At 45.9% G+C, this 20,784-nt stretch overlaps 1 protein-coding gene across 3 annotated transcripts in view; it reads right to left on the reverse strand.

Annotated features, from left to right (window-relative positions):
- Nucleotides 1-20,784, reverse strand: part of MAPKAP1 (MAPK associated protein 1) — an 80,657-nt gene that overhangs the window by 5,306 nt on the left and 54,567 nt on the right. For 2 of the 3 annotated variants that reach the window (XM_066563100.1, XM_066563098.1), the window contains exons 9-11: nt 15,645-15,752; nt 10,860-11,000; nt 6,284-6,421 (exon numbers count right to left, since the gene is read on the reverse strand). In XM_066563100.1, the coding sequence (XP_066419197.1) occupies nt 6,284-6,421; nt 10,860-11,000; nt 15,645-15,752 (387 nt within the window). The remainder of the gene's footprint in view (nt 1-6,283; nt 6,422-10,859; nt 11,001-15,644; nt 15,753-20,784) is intronic. The other variant, XM_066563101.1, reaches the window with a different exon arrangement.

Below are 20,784 nucleotides of genomic sequence, written 5' to 3' on the forward strand. Positions count from 1 at the left end.
GACACAGGTAGAAAAATAATCACTCTAATCTAAGTAATAAACTCTTTTTATCAAAGTCCAAAAGATAGATTTTTTTTGCTTGGAAAACAAGGATATGAATTTGCACAAGAAAAGATATTTTTTTACGAATCTGCTAAGACTAGAAAGTTTTTCTTCTTTCCCTTCCACCCCACAATTCAGCCCTTATCCTTTGCCAACTCTTTAAACAGAATGGAATTAAATCACTAATTAGAGGATGAAAAGAATATTCATGAATTGGACAAAGCAGAAAACAAACAAACACTAGAAATGCAAATTTATGTTAATTTTTCAATATACCTTGATGATTGCTTTGTCATTACAGGGCCATAAGGCAGAAGTCAACAATTAAGAGTTATTAGTGGAATAAATAGCTGGAGAAGGACTCTCTAAAGAACAAAGCACTTATGGACATCGTTTGACATCACTGATTCTCACTGCTTCAGAAACTGTGACCTCAACAGGCTCAGACCCTGAAATCTCTTCCCATGGGCCCAGAGAAGATGCAGGATTAGAAATACACCAGTAAAAGGCAAGGAATGAGGATAGTAAAATACACATCAGCAATACTTCTGTACAAAGGCACATTTCCTCCAACCCTACATGAGATGGGGGAGGCTCTGCTCTGCAGCCACTGCTGCATTTCACCCAAAGCACTGGGGAGGGGCTCAGCTGTCTGAAATCCTCGTGTGATAGCCCAGGAATGATGCTGTGACCCTAGAGGAAGGCCTGAAGAGCCTACAAAGCTGCAAGAGTTGTGTCAGGGTTAAAAAACATTCAACACCCTTCCTGACACCCTCTGGTAACAAAAAAACTTCACAGGGGAGGTCACAAGTTGCAGCCAGAGTTGGATTATCCAGATGTGGCACCAAGCTCGGCTAGGGACAGACAGAACAGGGATGTGGACCTGTGTGTACAGGTGGGGTTAATCCCATTTCATGCAAGGGATATTTATCCCAGAGGTACATGAGTTAGAGGCAGCGAGGGCAGTCAGCTCTGGGTGAATTCCTCACCCCACTGATGCCAGTGGAGTCACTGATGGTTCGGGCTGCCCACCATGAACCTGGAGTGGATCTCCTCAAACCAGGGCAGTACTTAAGTGGGAACAAATTATTAGACTGTTAAAGAAAAAAACAGCTGTGGTCCAGCTGGCTTGCCCCATTCTCTCAGGGAGCAGCATATTCCACGATCTCTCTTCCTCCAACCCTTTATATTCCACTGTAGGCTTGCTACTCAGCATTGCTATTAGAGGGTGATGTGGGTCCAGATGTCTTGAAAACAGAGCTGCAATTAAAGTGCAGCACACACCCACTTTTGTGTCAAACTGTGGTAACTATTCACACATCTGGATTATTTTCCCTCAAAGCCTTCTGTTTCTTTAAATTATTATCAGAGGCAGAATACCAATAAAGATTTTTGCAAAAATGCTGAAAATTGAGGTGCAACTCAGGGTTGCCCAAAACCTCTTTACCAGCAACCTTGTTTAGGGAAAAAAGATAAATAAATCAAAATGCAGTGTTTCCACATGGCAATGGGCTCCTCCACTGCGTCTGCACCTCATCAATCACGCATTGTCTGCCGGAGAGGCGAGCCTTGTAAATGTCACATCCACTCAGGCCCGAGGAGAGGCGAATCAAAATGCAGCGAGGAGTTTTAATTGGATAGTGTAATTAAACTAAAAAACCCCAGCAGAATAGCTTTGACAGGATAGATGAAGACCCCTTTTAATAGGGCTACAAAACAGATTTGTTAAAAGGATGAGGCAATGCGCGCTCCTGATTGCGCTCAGGAGAACTTTTATGAGCGGCTGTTGGAGGGGCTGCAGTTAATCAGCACTGCAGTGCCCGGCTGCTCCTGCCCCTGCCAGGCCTGGGGACCCTTGCTGCCAGCCCTTCTCTGCAGGGACAGGTCCTGCTGAGCGCTGCCCTGGCACACGGAGCCATCTGTGCCCGCTGCCAGCCCTGCCTGCACAGCGTGCCCACGGCTGGGCCCGGCCCTTCTGTTCCACACTCGGATGTTCCTTTCACTCCCAGCCTGAAGTTTGGGAACATTTTCTCTGCTGAACCTGTTTTTTACCTTCTGGTCAGAATCTGTGACTAGTCTCCTGTTGAGTAGGAATTTTACTGTGTTTTTTCTTGCTCCGTTGCAGGAGCAGGGATATCAGGAACCATGATGTTGCGATATTTTGTGCACCAATTGCAGAGCACACACTCCCTCTGCTCTGGCCCCACTGCAGGCTCTGAGCAAACCTGCAACAGCTCTGTTTGAGCCCCCAGAGAAGCAGGAACCCAATGCCCTCCCAACACTTCCTGGGTATTTTCAGCCCTTCCACAACCCAACAATGAATTCATTAAATTAGTACTACCCAATGTGCATAATCAGGAGAAACTGGACACTGAATTAAAACATCAAACACCTTTAGCTTTAAATGAAAACTACATAAAGGGGGTTCAGGAATGGCTCTGGCTATCACTTGCAGCCAGGGTGAATACTGCTGGAAAAGCTATTTTCGTGCAGATGTGGAATTCAATGGGAAAGACTGACTCGTGTAGCAACATCAATCAAAACGTCGGCTCGGCTGGCAGCTCTCGACAGTAAGGCAGGTTCAAAGGTCACGGGATAAAGAAAAAGCCAAGCTCTGGTTCAGCTCTAATATCTCCTCGCTGGAAGTCTCACCGAGGTACCTGCCCCCCTTCTGGACTCGCAGCTTTCATTAATCTTCTTGCCATCTTTTTTAACTAGTCATGCAGAACCGCTCGATAGCGAGACATATAATGGGGAGGCCCTGTGCCTATTACCAGGTTAACACTCTGTTAAGCCCCAGTGCAACAATGGAATCAGAATTTAAAGGAAATCTTCAGCTGCAGGGTGCAAAGCGGGCAATTAAATTACAAACTGAAGTTACCCATGTACTCCGTGACCTACGGAACACCTTTGTTTACACTTACCTTCATACTGAGGGTATTTTGACAAAGCAACTGAGATGTCTCTGCTTCATGAAAACAAAAAAAAAGGCAGATAAAGGATCACAGAGAATGTTGCTTCAGTGTTTCAAGTAAATTATCAAATAAATCCAATTTCTGCAGCTCCTGTGAAGCACAGCTGCCTGGGAGAGCCCTGGGCAGGCTCTGATCAGGTGTGGTGGCACAGGGGGCTGCCCTGGGCTCTGCACTCCCTGCCCAGCTCAGCTGTGCCCAGCAGCCCTGGGCATCCATCAGGGCCACTCGGGCCACAGAACACTGCACACGGCAGTGGGCAGTGACACTGAAGTTTCTCCCCTGTCCAAGTAATGTAAGAGACATTACCAGAATCAGATTTCCTTTAAATTACACTATTGCAAAGGGATATAATTGTATTAAACGTATTATGTTGCTTCCTTAAGACTTTATATTATGTATACTTAATTGAGATACAAAGCTCTTTTCAGCTATAAAAATGACAACTACTTTATTAAGGCTTAAATCTTATTTCTGCATGATAGGATGCTTCCTTTCAAGACTCAAAACATTCAAAATCTCTCATGATAATCAGGCTGAACCTGATTTAAAGAAGATGTTCGTGCCCAGTGTTGTCAGGTTCTAATGGCATCGAAGCAAGCCAGCAGGGCCATTAACTCTCCCCTCAGTCTAAATCCAGGGAGTCTGATTTAATTTACAAATAAAACTTCAAATTCTGACCCAGGGCTACTACAAGGGCAAACAAAAATCATCAGCCATCCCTGCCTACAACCCCCCACTAATGGCAAATGAGATGCCAGAGCTTTCTGTTCTCATTTTCTGCCCTCACTGAAGGCAGCTCTGAGTTCTGTGAACTCTCAGCACAGGAAAACTCAGTCTGTCCAAAACGGCTCCGAGATGTCCATCAATATCCCCACCACGTCAGCTCTGAAGCTGCTGAGCCCTTTCACACACACACACAGGTGCCACCAAAGCTTCACTGCAGGAGCCAGTGCGGGGGGAAGCAAAGAACATGAGCACGAGGCTCCCACTGCACCCTCACGCTGGTCCCAGCACTCAACCTCCACTCCCAACAGCCCCTGCCCTTACTAAAAAGCAGGAGGCTGGTCCAAACCCTTCAGCTCTTCAGAGTCACAGAGCCCAGCCCAGCAGAGCCCAGCCCAGCAGAGCCCAGCCCAGCAGAGCTCAGCCCAGCAGAGCCCAGCCCAGCAGAGCCCAGCCCAGCAGAGCCCAGCTGGTTGCAGCCCCACTGAGGTGCCCGGGCAGGGAAGGCAGCCCCAAACCCCGAGCCCAGCACAACGGGACAAGCACGAGCACTTCTGAAAGAGGAGATGGAGCAGGTTTGTGTTACAAGAGATAAAAACATGAAAACAAAATATATTGCAGAACTCAAAGACCTTATCTGTACCCAGCCTCTCTTTGCAATAATTCATTCAAGAAAGATCCGGGAATAATTTTTGATGTAAACTCTGCTACAAACATACATCACCGTGCTGATAAAAATCACAGACAAAACTTGTGAAATACAGTGAGTTTCATTCCTTTATGCTACTAAAATAACTTTTTTCCATTTAAAATTCAAGAGATACTGATCTGCTGTTCAGTTCCCCAAAATGCATCATTCTGAGATGTCACACTAAAAGTCTTTTCTGCTGGCCTAAAATAATGACTTTTGGAACATCTTTAGTGAGTTGGGAAAAGGTCAGCAGTTTCAGGAGGAAGTATTTTCTCCTTTTGGAACTGTGCTGAACCATTATTTAGTAGAAGAAGTTTAAGATGTTCACACAAAAATGAGCAAGTAAGCCCCTCAGTACTGTCCTGTTGCCTTGGTTGCAACCTGTCAGTGTCCTCTGCAAAGCCACCGTGATTCTTCACTCAGTGGTCCCCATGGGCAGGCACTGCCCTCCTGCACCTGGGCTCTATTTGGGGGTTGAAACTCCTGGGTTGGCAGGATTTGGGTATGAACACAACTCCCACAACAGCAGGAGGTGCCTCTGGGGCTGGAGAGCCCCATCCTGCAGGGCGAGGTCCAAGCTGTCCAGGGATGGTCCCTGGTGTCACAGCAGTGGAAACCTCAGGTTTCAACTGGACTTTCAAATACAGCCTTGTTTTGAGGGCACCATTTTATCCCCTCAATGTCTGCATTCGCAGAAATGTGGGTACAGAGCAGAGGTGTGACAGGATTTACCAGCACAAACTGCCCCTTGCACTGTACACAAAATCCTCACGTGTTTCAGACTGCCAGGTCATTGGGGAAGCTTCTCCTTGGGATTGTGCCTACCCAAGGACCATGAAATCTTGATGGAGAGACAGAAAAGGAAGACAATGACTAAACCAAGAACATGGAGTAGGAAGGGGTAATGAAGGGGAGAAGGATATAGTTCAATAATTGCTGATAAAATCTGTGGCAGCCATAAATTTACTCTTCCAAGAGAATTCAACAGATCATTACCTCTGTAAATATGTATCACATAATTCTCCCTCTCTGTCACCTTGCAGATAAGTACTTAATACCAGCATCTCACTACCCTGCAGAGGCACAAGTGCAATAAAATCCATCTGAGCTTTTGAACTGCAGTCACTGTTTGATAGTAGACAGTTCCATTTTGGCCCCACTGGGAGCCATTGCCCAATTCTCCCAGGGCCTATCCTGTGCTTTTTAAAACAACTTTTCCAGACAGAGACTCTCATTCCTCTCCTGACACAGCAGAAGCCCTTGCTTTTGGAGTTGCACTCCACAGAGCCAGCTCTGACCTCTGGGCAATGGCTGAGCTGGGCTGTCCAGCCTGTCCCAGATCTGGCTGTCACTGCTGTCCCGGCCCAGTCACCCCCACAGCATGCCCAGAGTGGCACCTTCAGTGCCAGTGACCCTGCAGCCATGGCTGGGGCAAATCCAGGCTGAGCTGACACTCACTGTATGTAAGAGATCTTCAGTTGCACCAAAGACATTTAAAACCAGCCTGGAAGTTAAAAAGTGCCCAAAAATTGCAATTATGTTGAAACATGGATTTTCTGGCTGTGCTGCAGGGCTGGAGACAGCTGGGCAGAGCCAGTGTTCCGTTGGTGTCACAGTGGGCAAGAAACACTGAGTGATGCCATTAGCTGAGAGCAGCATCAGAGGACACTCGTAAAATGTATGTCTGTTTATGCTGTGTTCTCTATAACAGAACTGAGTCAGATTAAAAACATCCTGTAATGAAAAAAACACACCTATAGAAAGAAAAGGACATGGTAGCAATAATTCTTTGGACATGGAGCACATCCAGGGAGGCAGAGAAGAGAGAACATAAATAAAAAGGACTACTCACTTGGGCTTTTTTCTTCCGCAAGGTCACAGGCACAGAGGAGTTCAGAATCGATTGAAATGGGTTTCTGCTTAATCCAAAACTTAGTGCTGGCCTTCTGATTAGTAACAGGGTCTATCTCTACCTTGTCTCCAGAAATACCTGAGATGAGAAAGAATAGAGAGCCACAAGAGTGATCTGTTTAACCGATTTCATATCAGCCATTTGACACACTTTATAAATCTTAAATGGGCTGAAGGTATATTGTCCTTCTGGGCTTTCTGAAAGCACGGGAGCTTTGGAAACCAGAAGCAAATGGTTATCAAACTGCATTGATAATCTGCATTTTATTCTCCTGCATAAGCATACCAAAAGAAAGAAATATCACAGAAAAGATTCTCCTAAATGCATACAGAGCTCTTCTGGAAGCAGTAGCTACACGAGCTGTGAGATTTATAGGAGATAGTGCTGGTTTTGCAGTCACCACTGCTCTGTGTAACAGACACTATCACCACCCACCCCTCTCCATCTGCTGTACAGCAGACATGCAATCATACAAGAACAGAACCAGAGGTTCAGAAGGAGTTGGGAGGGACCCATCAGGATCATAGAGCCCAATGCTGGCCCTGCACAGGACACCCAACAACCCCACTGTGCCTGGAGCACTGTCCCAACAGTGCCTCTTGGACCCAGGCAGGGCTGATGCTTTCCAGGGAAGCCTGTTCCAGAGCCCAGCCCTGCTCTGGGTGAAAATCCCTGTCCTGATATCCAGCCTCAATGTCCCCTGGCTCAGCTTCAGCCACTTCCCTGAGTCCTGCCATGGTCACGAGAGCAGAGATTGGCCCCTGCCCCTCTGCTTCCCCTTGAGAGGATGCTACAGCCCCCAGTGAGCTCTGACCTCACAAAGCACCCTCACCTCTCCTCATGACAATTCCCCTCTAGACCCTTCCCCACCCCATGGCCTCCTCTGGATGCTCTCTAACAGCTTCATGTCCTTTTTACCTTGTGATGCCCACAACTGCACACAGTACTCAAGGTGAGGCCACACCAGGGCAGAGGGGATCCTGCTGGAACCAGCTCAGGAACTGAACTGAGCTGAGCAAACTTCCAGGCAGCTTTTTACACCTAGGTGTGCAGAGCCTTAAAAACAATGATGTGTCTTCAGGCATGAGTTACAGCATGAAGCTCATGAGACATCCACAAAAGGAATATAGGAAAAAGGTATTTAAATATCATTTAACTTTTGTCATCTCTGGAACTAACCATCTCTGGAAAAAAAAAAAAAAAAGCAGAAAACCTTCTCCCTCCTGAGGGCTCTGACAAGGAGGAGCCTGGGGGGGTCTGGCTGCAGAGACCAGGCCAGCCTCACCCACCCCGTGGGTTATGGGAACACCCCTCTAACCCAACCATGCATTAAACACACCTCACATCAGAGAGATCACATGGCAATTAAGCATTGTATCAAGAGTCCAATTAACACCCAGGCTCCTGGAACTCACTAATTTGAGTAGGCTGAGGCTGTATCTGGAGCCCATTTTGGTTTGTGATTTAATTTTGGACAGATTATGTAAAATTGGTGTTGGTATTTCACTGTAATGGTTCATTATTCCAAATGGTATTTGCTGTGGTTTAAGGAGAATATGGAAGTTGATGATACAAAGTCTCATTTTCTCACTAAAAAAAAGTCAGGGGAAGTTCTAAAAATAAAGGTGCAAATTCTTGATGTGTGAGGGCTGTTCCCCATCCCTTCCTCTAAGAGCATCACCCCTATAAATATCCTCAAAAAAAATGTCAGTGTTTGGTCCTGCAACTTCAGAATTCACAGTCAGTCAATACTGTTAATGCACCTTGTTAATTTGATAGGATTTGTCAGGTAACTCCACTGGAAAATTATATAAAACTGTTCCAGATGAACAGATGATAGTGACATGAATTAAAGTGATAGAACAATAGTGGAATATAAACCAGAAATGACACCCAAAGTGGCTGTTGATTTATTGCCATCCTGAGTTTGGTTCTGGGCTTCCATGTATATTAGTGCTACAAATCTGGGTCCATTTAGCAGCGAGATGCTCATACATACATCACCAGCTCCTGCTCCAAGCCAAGGTCACTCCCCATTGCATCAATCTTCTCAGCAGAGGCTACTTCACCATTTTGTAACCATCTCAGATGGAACAGACTTCCTCCTCTTTCATCTTTTTTTTATCATGTAAAATACACTTTAACTTCTATTATTTTTATCTGCAAATTGTTGCTGTATACTTCATCCATTATTTCTGTATCTCGACATCGCTGGCTGAAGCTCACCCACATCCAGAGAGTACATTGACAAAGAATGTTGTCTTTTTTGTGTTATTGTTCTCACAATCTGGATGTGTTGAAACCTAAAATCAAAACAGTATTGTGTCTGTGGCTTCTGCAGTCTCTGTCTCACAGCACAAATCACTCATACTCAAAACCCAAGTGAAAATGCTCCTTCTACTATTTTTTAAATTCATTCATTTTGTCAAAAGGAATGCCAATAATGTATGGGTCCTGCAGCAGTGTTCTGTTCTTGCTCCCTTTGTTGGGTCTGCAATTGCCCCCTCCCCTCTCTGAAACACTTGCCAGCAGTTGTTTTCCCAGACAATATGCTCCTGTTAGTTGTGCTAATGTAATACACAAGTAAATGTGTCTTATTCGTCCAGAACACGATAGAGCCTTTGTAAAACTGCTGAGAGTGCTGCTGTGTGTGCATTACCCTGTGATATGGGCTGAAACACAAACCCCAGACCTTAAACTGCCACCTTAAATGCAAAAACCCCATCACTCAGAGAGCTGGGCACTCCTCCCATGGCCATCCACATATCACCTTTTACTACAGAGCTACACACAATGTACAGAAAATCAAATTTACTCCCATGTTTTTCATAAACCTTGTCTCAAGTTCAATGATCAGGCCTGAAAACAGCTAAAAAAAGTGCAATCCACTCCTGCACAGCCCCTGACACCACTGATCTGCCAACAAGGAGCAAAGGGGTGACAGAGGATTTTTGGGGTCCCCGAGGAACACTCGCCCTGCTACAGCTGCTACACAGAATTGATGGCACAAAAAAGCTGCAAAGAAAAGTCTTTGCAACTCTGGCCATGACCAAACTGCTGGAGAGAGCTCCCAGGCCAGGCACCTCGACTGAAGACAAAAAATCAGCTCCTGTTTTTTCCATTCCAGGGAGGAAGAAGCAGTCTGTCACTCACAGGTAACGTGTAACACTCATCAGCCCAAACCCACAGGGCCCCTCAGTCCTTGTTTTGCCAATCTTGATCTCCTAATGTCTTTAAAAAATTCAGGAGAAAGCCCAGCAATTTACTCAGACTTTATCAAAAGGTTTTGCTTTTCTACATTTGCCCAAGGTTTGAACACCCTGCTGGGGTTTTCTTTGATTAAAAAAAAACAACTAGATTATAAAGCCCCATTGTTAGTGCACTGCCATCAAAATCACACAAGTTCACACATTGTTATAAAAGGGAAATTTTATGATCCTTACAGCACTGGGCAGGGTCAGCTCCTCCACTGCTGCACAAGTTAAGCCATTTGTTTCATTTAACAGCTCTTCTCCCTTAACCATTTATCTTTAGTGATCTGTCATGACCTTTTCAAGCTCTCATTTCTGACACTTCCCAGATACAGTGAGTCAAACTTCACTGGAAGCAAACTATCACACCCCGAGAGTTTGCTCAAGGCAGCAAACAAGCCCAGCACTGCCCTGCTCCAGCACCAGAGATAAATCCTGCCTCAACTAGACAGCTCAAAATAAACCAAAAAACCCCCTTCTGTGAGAATTTTACACACACATACTCTTACATGTGCTTCAGGATGGAGGAATGAAGGGACTGTAGTGACAATAATACAGGAGTTGGTATAGTTTAACAATTCTGAATTCTACATAATAAATGTATTTTGTAAACATTATGGCACTTAATATCTTACTGCTGAATCATTTCTTTATGGAAGTATTTGCAGGAATGTCACAGGTCACCTACCAATGCATCATTAATCAAATTTTCACAATTTAAACACAAAGATAAAAAGCCATTCAATCATTTTAAAACAGTAATGGGGCTTTTATAATTCAGGATTCTGTCAGCCCTTGGCCTTCAGGTTTTCAAAAGCATTCAGCGAGCCAATAAGGACAATATAAAACCTTTAGAGAATGCTCATTTATTTTGTTCCACCTCAAATTTCCACTAGGTCGTTAAAAATCTTTCAGTCTCAGAAAAGGAAAAACCCAATAACTCCCAATTTTGCAAAGCCTCATTTAAAAATAACAAAACAGTTGGCAAGAAGCTTTCCATTAGGAAGCCTAGACTGAAAAAAAGAGACGAGGTCATTAAATAATGGCCTTCCTTCAGAGGCAACATGTGCAACTGATTGGGGATAATAAAAATACTGAAGTATTTTCAACAGAAAGCAATATTTTTAACTGCTGAAACGCCAGCAACACTTTCAAGTGCTCCATGAGAAAATGGCCCGAGGTGATAAGGGTTGGTTCAGAGAGGCAGAGATGCCAGGCAGGTGCTGGCACAGCCCTGAGCTGCCCCCGTGGCAGGGTGGGTTTACCTAACTGCACGTCCGTGGTGAAGCGCAGCCGGTGGATCATGCTGACTTTGAAGGACTTGTAGTGGTGGCTGCTGAGCATGTCCTGCACCGTGGCAATGTCGATCTGGGGGTCCTCCTCTGACACCTCCTCTCCTCTCGAACCTGCAAGACAAAGCCCAGGGCTCCTGAAGGGAGCTTTGGCTCAGGGCACGCCCGGTGCCCAGCACTGCAACACCTGGGGGCTGCCCAGGGGTGCCCGGGTGCCCGGCTCTGGGACCAGGAGATGCCACCCTCCACCCCAGGGCAGCCACCGAGGCACTGAGGCCACCATGGCAGGCGCTTGAGGCTGCGTGGAGAGCAGCACACCATGCTGGGGGCAGCTCCCTGGCAGCACAGGCAGCCCTGGACCGTGGCTACCCAGGGGATGAGCAGGAGACCCTGCTGGCCACCCGCCCCCTGTCCCCCAGCAAGGAGGCCAGAGCAGCCCAAAGCCCATCCAGAGGTGTCTGTCCCCAGAGGTGTCTGTCCCCAGAGGTGTCTGTCCCCAGAGGCGCCCCCTGGACGCCAGCACAGATCTCCCACGTGCCAGCGGCCCCTTGGGCATGCTGATGTGAAGCTGCACTTTATTTACTGATTAGTATTCTCATTACCACTGCAGGTACTGCCTTTATAAAAGGCAACAACTCGTTAAGCCAAAATGCCAATTACTGAAAAAATATAACACACTTTAAAGATTTTTTTTACATTTTATGACGTTGGATTAACACCAATTTCAACATTACTATAATGTGATATATAATTGCACAGAGTAATTTCGATGCCAGCTGCTAATAAAGCACCTCAGCTCGAAATGATCATTCAGATGCTGGTAGATAAAGTGGCATAAATATGTTTGAAAACTGATTTAGCTTCTTACAGGAGATCCTGAGGAATGACACGTTTTGTTTAATATCCTGGCTAATGTAGTCCTAAAAGCTGAACCAAATGCCAGTTCAGAGAACTAAATTTGCTGCAGGAGATTAATGAAAACTCTATGTTTTGCTGAAATTTTAATAATGGGAAGATGAGATGATGGAGTTTTAGTACAGATCTTAAAGCTCCAGCAAAGCAGGTACCAACTTGTCAGATTTTTCAGTATTAATTTTGCTTGAGACTTGTACTGTTGGAGTGGCCTCAACACTACACCACTGTAAGCATCTGCTGCTAAATGAGTCCAAAGCCACATGGGGAGCATAAAGCAGGAGATTCCCAAGACACAGAATTTCACCACAGCTTTCCCAGAGCTGCCCTTCTCACACACCACTGACCCTCCTTTGGGGAAGGGGGACACCAAAGGGTTAAGCTACAAATTGGGCTGTGCCATTCGACTTGAAAGGATTCCAAAAATCAAATTAAACAGTCTCCATGTGAATTTATGCAGAGCCATCTTAACACTGCAAGCACTCCATGCTCCAGAATGACAAGATAAATTGTAATGGCTCCTTCCGAGACATTACAATGCATTTTGTCACAGACCCCTGTGTTAATGTCTCTATACTATGGATTATCATAATGTATCATGTCAAACCCTCATGCTGCACTACTCCAAAGATACACTGAGATATGTCAAACTTTTTGGTGCACTTAAAAGCATCTTGAGGGGCTGTGGTGTGGCAGAGCCTGGCAGTGGGGCAGGAGGGTGGCAATGGCACTGCTGCCCCTCTGCCCAGAGCCAGCCCAGACCCTCCTCCAGGCTGGAGAGCAGTGCCCACGGCCCTGTCCCCACACTGTGTGCTCACAATGGCACCTGTGCTGGGACAGGAGCTGTGGCAGGGCAGCAGTGACCCCTCCAGCTGACCCTGGGCTGCCCACACAGCCCCAGGACACACCTGAGTCCCCGTGGAGCAGAGTGAGCTCGGTCACTCGGGCCCATCTCCTCGCTGGAAACCCTGATTTTCAAATGAGACCAACAGCAGTGGAAAAACAGCAGCAGCTCCACGAGCTGGAGGTGAGGCAGGAGCCAAAGCAGAAGCCTCCTCCCACGGGGACCCAGCTGAAGCAGGAGCTCCTGTGCCAGCACCGAGCACCGACAGGAGCGGCACAGCACTGCAATGCCACGGCAGCCTGCTGCAGAGAAGGGAACCTGCACTTCCTCCATAAAACAACAAAACACAAAGCTAACTGCACTGCAAAAATGTCCCTTATTACTTTAATGTACTAGAATATTGCTTAATGAAAGTTCTTAATTGCAATACAATTAATTACATACACAGAGTCCCCAATTACATTTTCCAATAAGCCATTGGCTTTGCTATAGGTCTAAAGGCACTAAACCAATTTTAATATATTAAGACCAATTTCCCTTGAATACTAATTACTATCTAATGATAAAATGAGAAAGAGGAACTTTCCAGAAGTAAGATGGCAAGAATAAAACTAAATTAGCCATGAACGGCTTCCTACCACACATAAAGGCATTTCACATTACAAAGTGCAGCTCTCAGTTTAAAGATAAATCTTTGTGCAAGTTAAAAGTTCTGCACACTGGCAGCAGTTTATTAGCTTGAATGCTATTAGTAAATGCTGGCTGGAAAGGGGATTTCTCCATACATATTTCTTAATAATGGAAAGTTTTTGTTTCATTTAATACCCTGAAATATAAACTTTCTCTTTGCCCAAAGGAATGTGGCTGCTCTTCTCCCAGGAGATGCTTGCCATCATCCATATATATATTTATAAATGACTATGAGACTAGGAAGAGCACATTTACAAGTAATAGCTGTTACAACAGAGTTTTTTCTGACTGGCATATCAAAGCTAAAAGTATTTCAAATCAAGACAGAATGCACAAAGTGAATATTTCAGTTTGCTGATAGGATTGTCAAGCCATTATTTTATTAATAGTGGAAAACTATCAATATTTCTATTCTAATGTCATGCCAAAAGATAGCTCCTAAGCACCCCAAAATCCATTTTCTGACTGCAGGGGGGAGCCAGGCTCTGCCCAAGGCGGGGACAGTGAGTGATCTCACAAACTGGAGCCCCTCTGTGCAGAGAAGGGCAGGGTCACCCTGCCCGGGCAATCCCCATCCCAGCAGGGCTCAGAGCATCCTCCTGGATGGGCACACAGAGTGCCAAAGAGGGCAGGGGTGCTCCCCAGCCCAGGGAATTTGGACCCAGCAGCCTCAGGGGTCCATCCCACAGCTCTCCAGGGCTCTGTGCAAGGGCAGGGCTCACTTTGGGGTCCCTGGCCTGGGAGGGAAGGGGAGCAGTGCAGCACAAGGACTGCAGGAGCAGGGAAAGGAGTCCCCTCAACACTCTGACTGACATTCATTCTGAGCCAAGGCTCCTGAGGCTCTCCTGGAGCAGAGCAGACTGACTGCCTCCTGCTACACCACTTACAAACCTCCACCAGATTTACTCCTTCAGCAATGGTGCAACCTGAACCCAGTCACTCATGAGAGCAAAGACCTGCAGGGGATACAGCTACAGGACACAGCCTGGATTCCTCCACAGATGATGAAAATACATTTAAGATGCAGTATCTACAGTATTCTTTTAATTACAGAGCCTGGGTTTTAAAAAATGTTATTTTAAATCACAAGCAAAACCCATGGAAGTATGACTAGTGAGGATCATTTCATAGATTAAAAATCAATACAAAAATAATAGGTGGGATGCAGACGTCGGGGAATTCTGGCTTGTGGAAGAGCACAACTCGATTAGTGAGGCCAGAATTGCTCCATTTCCTCAGCACAGCCCCCCTGCTCCCTCTTGCCAAGGTCTCTCCTACAGTTTCTCAGAACCACTTTGTGCAGAAATGAACCAGGAGCACCAGGAACATTTTGGGAGCAAGTCTGACCTCAGGGAGAGCAGCAGCCAGAGCTGAGAGTGCCAATCCCAGCCCCAGCAGCACCGGGGGCTCAGGCTGCTCCTGTCCCTTGTGCTGCACCCAGGGCTGCTCTGGGGATGCTCTGCTGCCCTGCTGGGATCACATACAATTGCTGTGGCCAAAAAGCGCCCATTGAAAGGTTTAACCTTTGCACAGAAGGAACAAACTCTTCCACTGCTTGAAGCAGGCTCTTACAATGTCTGTGCAGTGTTCTTGGCTGAGGGCAGGAACTGACTGGCTTTACTCATTAGTACAATCAACACTTTTACACAAAATGGAATGAAAGAACACCAAACCTGAGAGCATGGCTGCTGTAAAGAATGAAGAATGGATCAAAATCCCATGGGGAACAAACACAAACCAATGTTAAATGTCTTTTTTCAAAGTTTCATTTTGTTTCAAGTAAAGAAATAAATCAGGAAATAAAAATTAGGATAATGAAAACAGTAATAGAATAAAAATATTTGAGCAGAGCTGGAGAGAAGATTATTTGTCTGGCACTTCAAAAATCATCAAACTGCTGCAGTTATTTCTGCATGGCTAATTTCTTTAAATTGTATTAGAAACCCCCAGTGCCTCTGACAGTCACACTGACAGGGCACAGCACCCTGCAGACCAACCCGACTCACTGAGCAACGTCTGCAGCACAGACAGGTTCATATTTCGTGTTTTTCAGGGTTGATCATAACTTTACAGAGCAGTTTAACAGCAAAAGATTAATCATGAAGTGATAAACAGGATGCAGACTATTTGCTAAAGGTATGAAATCCATCACTTCCCTCTGGAATATTGTTTTGGCACCACGGAGAAGTGCCTCGGGACAGAGAGTCTCGTCACAACGTACTTGCCCAGACAGTACAGCTTGTGTTCCAAAATACATAACTTATGTGAGTTTAAGCAGTTTACAAGAGCAAAAGTGAAAAGGGGAAACATACTGTTCTCCCGGACAAGGCAGAATTCCAAAGTGCTCTGGCTCTCCAAGGTACAGTCTAAATCTACTGGGACATTAGGTTCACTCTGCTTCTCCAGCCGATACTGAGGACCTGCAACATAAAGTAACTTGTAAAATCATCTGTTTTCTAACAAAGTGATGGCTTAGCACGTTCAACTCACACGAGGTTACTGGCAGCCCAGGAGCACAGCAGGTGGGTGTTGATGTCCCAGAGCCCTTTGCCAGAGGAAGGGCCCTGTCAGCAGCTGGAGGATGGTGTAGAAGGAATCAGCACATTCCCGCTGTCTGCAGCTGACCTTGCCCTGCCAAACCCCTGTCCAACACTCCCACCTTGTCCCTGCGCAGGTGAGGCTGCACCAAGCCCCTGCCTGGAGCGGGAAACACCCTCGGACCTCGCTGTACACCCTGGGGGCATTTTTGGGGCATCTTTCCTGAGTGAAGAAGCCCCCAGTGTTTGCTCCCTGCTGCCCATCCCTCTTGCCTGCACAGAGCACTGGAAGCACCTGGGAAGGAAATCAGCCCATCCCTATGGACTGCATCACACAGAGGGACAGATGCTGCTGCTTTGAATGAATTCTTTTCACATTTTAACAGTAGATCTTGAAGGTTCAGGTGCCAGCTTCTTTCTTGCCCAACCAAACCCCCAAAGTAAGGACAATACCACTTAAAAAGCTGTTTTACAGCTACAGAAAATGTATAAAAAATTGTTTTTACAAGAACTAGGCCATTAAAAAAAATCTTCTAGTTGAATGGATCCTTAAACTACATGGCTTAACTGGAACAAAACCAGGACACTCTGATCCAATTCCAGGTGAAGCCCCTGAGCCAGTTCCAGCCCTCCTGTCCTCACACCACTCCTGCTCACACCTGAGAGCTGAAGTGCACACCAAGTTCTCAGCTGTGTATTTTCCATAAACAATAATTTTCCATAAATAATTTTCCATAATCCAGTAAAATAACCTGAACAGATACCTGAAAAATCATAAGTGATTCAAAACTTCTTTAACCAAGTCTCAAAGTAACAAAAAACCTAGAACTGAACTAACAAAATCTGTTCCCTCTTCACCACTACTTAAAAGATTTCTGTTTGCTGACTTTGAATTACGAGCATATATATGATGAAATATTTAAAATATATAACAAAAATTAAGTCTTTCAGCCTCAGATGGTATGCCTAAGGAATGGAATTTGTTGGCCAATTAATTTTAAATTTACTACAGCAGAATTTCAATTACAGCTGCTCATTCCCTCTCCCCACAGCCGCGTGAGGCTCTCGCTGCTTGGCCGGGCGCGTTCTCTCCCTGTGGAGCACGGGGGACTCTCCTTATTCCCAGTGCCACTCAGAGCAGATGCAGTGCCAGGCTTTCTGCAGGGCACAGGAGCTCCCACCCTGCCCAGCACAACCACTGGTGGCACGAGGAGCTGCCAAAGCATCAGCAGTGCAAAGCACGCAGCACAGAGAAAGGCAAACAGACCCAGCACCAACACTGCTCCTCTCCCAGCTACTGGAAATGTGATTAACTATTTAAATTTAAAATAAATTAGATAAACAGAGGCCTGCTTGTTAGGCAGAAGCAAAATATACTGAATTGAAACAAATCTCAAAGCAGTAAATCAACTTGGATTCAGAATCTGGTGTAGGTTTAAGAACAGGACCAGTGAAAGCAAAGCCCAATGGCTTTGTCTGTTCATCCCAAGCACCTTCCAGAGATTCCTGAGCTACATCCAAGGGCACTGCTGGCACAGATCTGGACATCTGTGCTGTTGGTACCCAGTCCCAAAGCCCTGCTCAATGGGAGCAAACCCTGACACGATGGAAGGGTCAAAGGTAGGCAGGGTTCATGGTCCTTCCGTGAGGATCCGATTCCACCAGCTGGATCCACCCCAAAAACATCATCCCCATCAGAAACAGTCCCCATGCTGCTGAACCCTGAGGGCAGCCATCGGGGATCACCCCTCAACACACCCTGCAGTGCCTCAGGGTCATTTCTATCTGGAGCAGCTGAAGAACCCCATGACCAGGTAAATTGTTTTACCCAGTTTGTGTCAAGCCTGTGTTAACTCTGCTAAGGAAGCAGGGAAAGAGAGCTCCAGAGCAGGAACCAGGTCAACCTGCCTCATGGATAACTCCTTAAAACCAGAAAATACTGAGAAATTAAAAAAACAGTAAATACTGAGAAATGAATAAAAAACTGCAAATGGATTTTCAGAGAGTATCTACTCTTCAATTATGCTTTAAATATCTGTCCACATTTACATGACCTCTGCTTGCCAACAGATGAAGAACGTTAGGCTGAGTCTGTGGAGGAGTTTTACTATCAGGCTTCTCTCACAAGTTCAAATGATGTCACTGTAGTAGGAATATTGGATAATTTAATGGTTCCCTAATGGAATCCTGCTCTGTGAATTTCAACAAATTTTCAAGTGGCAATACCAAAGATGGATTATATGGATTTCTGTAATCTCATGCAAATGTTCAATGCAGTTGTAAAATAAACCTTTAAAATCCTGGCACGGACTGTCCTGGCCATTGTCCCAGGCCAAGCCTTCCTGCTGCTGGCAGCTCCCGGGGCTCCACACCCCTCCTGGGGGTGATCCTCCATCCCACACATCCCTTCCACCTGAATCCCTGTGGAACCACTCTCACCATGGAGTCTATCCACAGATACCCACCTGGCTATTTCAAGACACCCCTTTAGAGACAGGAATGTTCATCAGGAATTAAAACCAAGACCCCAAGACCCACAGTTCCCTATGAGCACACAAAGGTGCCTGGGAAGAATCCCACCCTGTAATCAAATTAAGGGTCCCCCTTGCAGGAGGGAACAGCCACCTGCATACCAACAAACCAATTCTGTTGCCATTTAAGCTGCAAAGCTTTCAGAAAGGGCTTTTGAAAGCACGACCCATCAGTTCTAATTTTTAAAACTTATCCTTTCAGTCAAGACTAGAAAAAGGCCCATTCCAACTTTTATCTCCACTACAAAGTGCTGTTATCTTGGGCTGTTGTCAGGAGCTCTCTCTCTCTTTCTGCTGACAAGCAGAGACTAGAGAGATAAGATTGGGAACGAATCTCACTTCTCTGAGTAAATAAATAATCAATACTCATCTAAATGTAAATGAGAAAGTATCCCCCTCTGATAACAGGGCTCTTATCAAACAGCCAATTTTCTGCAGACATTTGGCCTCAACCAAATCACCATCATTCAGCCCCAGCCTAATGGCTAAAAATCGTAACTAAATTGAACCGATCACCAGAGATCAACTAAGTTCAGCCATGGCTACTATGGGTTCAAATGTTTGGAATGCAATTTTTCCCCCATTAACTTTCAATAGCAATGAAGAATGCCACGGTCAGGGGTGAATCTGCACAATAAACAATACTAACACTGCAACAGGGAACCAGGCTTTGAACAAAACCCCAACTAAACCCCCTCCATCTCCAAACTAGTTACCAGGGTGAAATAAGGATTATAGAAAGAATATTTAATGTTTGTGGAGTTGTCAAACCTAAACAAAAAAGACCAGTATCAACAAAAACACTCAAACTGTTGAAAACTGAGGCTATATTTTACAGCGTTAGTCTCTGCAACAAAACACATCCCTATGCCTGAATATGCCTCTCTTCACCTTCAAGAGCTCCCATAATCCTCACCAACACCCCAGTTCCACCTGTGCTACATCAGCTGTTTCTGTTCCCTTTACAGTCATGCATTTGTCCAAAACACTTTTGAATTTCCCATTTCCATGACATTTACCTCCTGAATTTATTACACCGTGTGAGGAAAAGTATTCCTCTTGTTCCAATGAGCCATTGCCACCCCAATGTTTGGGGTGAGCAGCTCCTGTCTCCGAGCTACCAGGATAAAACCTTCCCAATTCACTGTCCCCACCACCTGCACTTCACAGACACCTCTTGTACCCAGCTGTGCCTTTTCCACACCAGAAAAGCCCTTCCCTCCCAGCATCTGCTCCTCATTTCATGTGCCTGATCCATTTCCATACGCATCCCTTTCTGCATCTCTTCACTTCTCTTTTTTGAGACAAAACACAACAATTAGGATCTGGGTACATTGGGATTTATGGACTCAGTTCCTGATGCTCCATTTGTCTTTCTGCCTGCTCCAACACGGAGCTGAAGTGTTCAGAGAACTACTGTGATGATACTGGATACTTCTCCTGACTGATGGAAGGTAATTAGAGCCCATCATTGTACACATATAGTTACAGTTGCTTTTCACCCTGTATATTATTTTGTACTCATTGACACTGACTTCCCTCTCTCGTTTTATTGTCCTGTCACTCAGCACTGTGGATACCTCTGCAGTGCTTCACAGACAGCTTTTATTTGCACTATTCTTACCTCTTTTGTATCAACAGCACATTTTGTCACATCAGCATTCACATCCTTTCCATGCCCCACATTAAGGAACAATGCAGGTTCCACCAGTTCCACTGGAGCTCCACCAGTAACCTAGTTACTAATCACCAAGGGCCATTATTCCTATTCTTTGTTTCCTGTCTTTTAATCAATTATTAATCCATGTGAGGATCCTCCTTCTCATCCTGTGACAGCTTAATTGCTTTATGAGCCTTTGTCAAATCTTTTTTGGAAATCTAAGCATGCCATGGCAAACCCACCATCCCTTTCAGATGGTCTCTGGCTCCCTCTCAGCCTGCTGGAGCAGAGCCTGCTCTGCCAAAGCCATGCCCCTGTATGCTGCATTTGCTCACGTGTCATCCATTAATCCTGCTCCTTGCTAGGGGCTCCTGTTACAATTTCAGTTTGCCTGGTGGGAAAGCCCAGGCAAACCCGTCTGTCCTTGCACTCCTTCCACAAAGCCCTGCACAAAGCTGGTGTGAGCAACACCTCACCCATGGTGTTCATGGGGCAGCATCTCCACCCTGGCCTCCAGCACACCCAGACACTGCTCCTGCTCACAGGGCTTTGCAAGCACCACGGAGCCACAGAATGGCTCAGGCCAGAGGGGAACCTCCTCCAGCCCCACCCCTGCCATGGCAGGGATCCCTTCCCTGCCCCAGCCTGCTCAGGCCCTGTTCAACCCGGCCCTGGGCACTGCCAGGCATCCAGGGCAGCCACAGCCTCTGGGGGCAAAGGAAAT

The sequence above is a fragment of the Molothrus aeneus genome, chromosome 19 (assembly GCF_037042795.1).
Source record: "Molothrus aeneus isolate 106 chromosome 19, BPBGC_Maene_1.0, whole genome shotgun sequence".
In the NCBI taxonomy this organism is placed as follows: Eukaryota; Metazoa; Chordata; class Aves; order Passeriformes; family Icteridae; genus Molothrus; species Molothrus aeneus.